The 2,358-nt window shown below is 35.6% G+C and overlaps 1 protein-coding gene across 1 annotated transcript in view; it reads left to right on the top strand.

The window, feature by feature from the left end:
* Nucleotides 1-2,358, top strand: part of sid4 (secreted immunoglobulin domain 4) — a 10,402-nt gene that overhangs the window by 4,687 nt on the left and 3,357 nt on the right. The window contains exons 6-7 of the mRNA XM_016460631.1: nucleotides 1,636-1,746; nucleotides 1,827-1,895. Coding sequence (XP_016316117.1) covers nucleotides 1,636-1,746; nucleotides 1,827-1,895 — 180 coding nt within the window. The remainder of the gene's footprint in view (nucleotides 1-1,635; nucleotides 1,747-1,826; nucleotides 1,896-2,358) is intronic.

Here is a 2,358-nt window from a genome sequence, read left to right as displayed (position 1 = left end):
CACACACACACACACTATACACACACACACACACACACTCACACACATGCACGCACACGCACACACACACACACTCACTCACTATATACGCACGCACGCACGCACGCACACACACACACTTTTATTTTCAGGTTTATTTGACAGGGACAATGCACATCAATAATACATAAATGTGAGCCTGGAGCACAAAAGCAGTCTTAAGTCGCTGGGGTATATTTGTAGCAATAGCCAACAATACATTGTATGGGTCAAAATTATACATTTTTCTTTTATGCCAAAAATCATTAGGATATTAAGATCATGTTCCATGAAGATATTTTGTAAATTTCCTACTGTAAATATATCAAAACTTAATTTTTGATTTGTAATATGCATTGCTAAGAACTTAATTTGAACAACTTTAAAGATGATTTTCTCAATATTTTGATTTTTTTGCACCCTCAGATTCCAGATTTTCAAATAGTTGTATCTCGACCAAATATTATCCTCCTATCCTAACAAACCTTACATCAATGGAAAGCTTATTTATTCAGCTTTCAGATGATGCATACATGTCAATTTCGAAAAATTGACCCTTATGACTGGTTTTGTGCTCCAGGGTCACATATAACAATGTGCCAGAATTAGCCAGAAGGCTATTTTGCATCTGCAGTCCCTGGACTGATGGTAAAATTGTCACCCTAAAAATATGATGACATTATGATTACAAATTACATGGTCAAAAAAATTACAAATTAGAAAAAGTTACATTTGATTAAATATTAAAAATGACATTTAAAAATGACAAGGGTCAAAAAGTGTTATTTTAGTATCAATGTACTATTGTAGCTTTCATTAGTATTTTGAATTAGTTTTTGTTTTTTACTTTCCGTGCTCATTTCAATTTTAGCTAGTTTCATTAATTTTGTTGTGTTTTTGTAATTTTTTTATACTAGCTTGTGTTGTTTTATGACAATGTCTATATAGTTTTTTATTAATATTTTTTTCAGTTTTAGTTTTAGTAATTTTAGTATTTCAACTTAACCTTCAGGAAAATTACAAATGCCTTGGCAGCTAACTGAAATAAAATGTTTGGTTTTTATATTTTTGTTTCAGTTAACATTGATTTATTTATTTACAATTAACTTAAGTATTTTTCTAGTTTTAGGTTTAGTTAACTATAATAACCCGGGGTCAAAACAAACAAACAAAAACACATTAAAAATTACATTTGGTTAAAAACATGACAAATGTAGGAAAAAAATAGCATTTGATAAAAAAAATTATAACGTCAAAAAAACATTTAATTAAAAGATGAAACATGGATGCATTGATGTTTACAAAATAAACATGCGTTATAATGTTGATATTGTGAATATTCATTTCGAGGCAAATTTAAAGATGCTCTAAGCTTTTTTTATAGAAAAAGTCTGTCACATCTGATTTTGTAAACAGCACAAATTCATCTGTGAGTGGACCACGCTGTTTTAGCCAATCAGAACCATGTTCAGGTTTGCTGACATCGGATTGGATGGCGTGTTTCTGGAGGGCGGGGTTAGCTACAGAGCTTACAGCAGTCTGTTGCATTACCGTTTACAATTCTATGTAATTGGGTGTATTCATTATCTCATTATTATTTCCCTCTGTTTTTCCCAGGTTCACCCACTCCAGTCATCTCCTGGTCGAAGCTGCGGGCGCCGTTGCCATGGCAACACAAGGTGAACGGCGGGATTCTGACCCTTAATAACGTGGGTCGACAGGACTCAGGTACAGCTGCTCTGCAAACATGAAAAACCATGTCTGATATTGCCTTATACTGGACTCAGTTGGGTCTCTCTGTGTGTCAGGCCAGTACATCTGTAACGCCACGAGCGCCCTGGGCTTCAGCGAGGCCTACGTGCAGCTGGAGGTGGACTGTGAGTGACAGAAACACTCTTATCTCTGCTGACCTTGTCGTTGCAGACAGACGTTTACATTTGAGTCAGATGGTCACAGGTCAGTGTAAACGTTGACTTCGTCAGGCTCAGAGTCAGCTGCGGTCACTGGACTTCGGTCGTATTCTGGGAACCTAAATACATGGGAAGCTGAAAAAGAGCAGCAAAAGTCATCAGGTGGAGTTTAGTTTCAGATAAAGGGAGAAACTGCGTTTGATAGCAGCATTAAACTCAGACAAATGCAATCACACAGTCAGGGAGCGCAGCGAAAGACAGCATGTGTGTAAATGATGATGGAGTGTGCGGAAACATCACGTATTAATCATTAATCAAACAGTTTTCATGAGAATACGTTCACAGTCACATTGCACACCACACACAAAAATATATATATATATATATATATATATATATACTGCACAAAGAAAAAGAAGCGAGTTTTAAG

The sequence above is a fragment of the Sinocyclocheilus anshuiensis genome, unplaced genomic scaffold (assembly GCF_001515605.1).
Source record: "Sinocyclocheilus anshuiensis isolate Anshui unplaced genomic scaffold, SAMN03320099.WGS_v1.1 scaffold156, whole genome shotgun sequence".
NCBI classification, from domain to species: Eukaryota; Metazoa; Chordata; class Actinopteri; order Cypriniformes; family Cyprinidae; genus Sinocyclocheilus; species Sinocyclocheilus anshuiensis.
The sequence above is the reverse complement of the archived record's forward strand: the minus strand, read 5'-3'. Positions and strand labels throughout refer to the sequence as shown.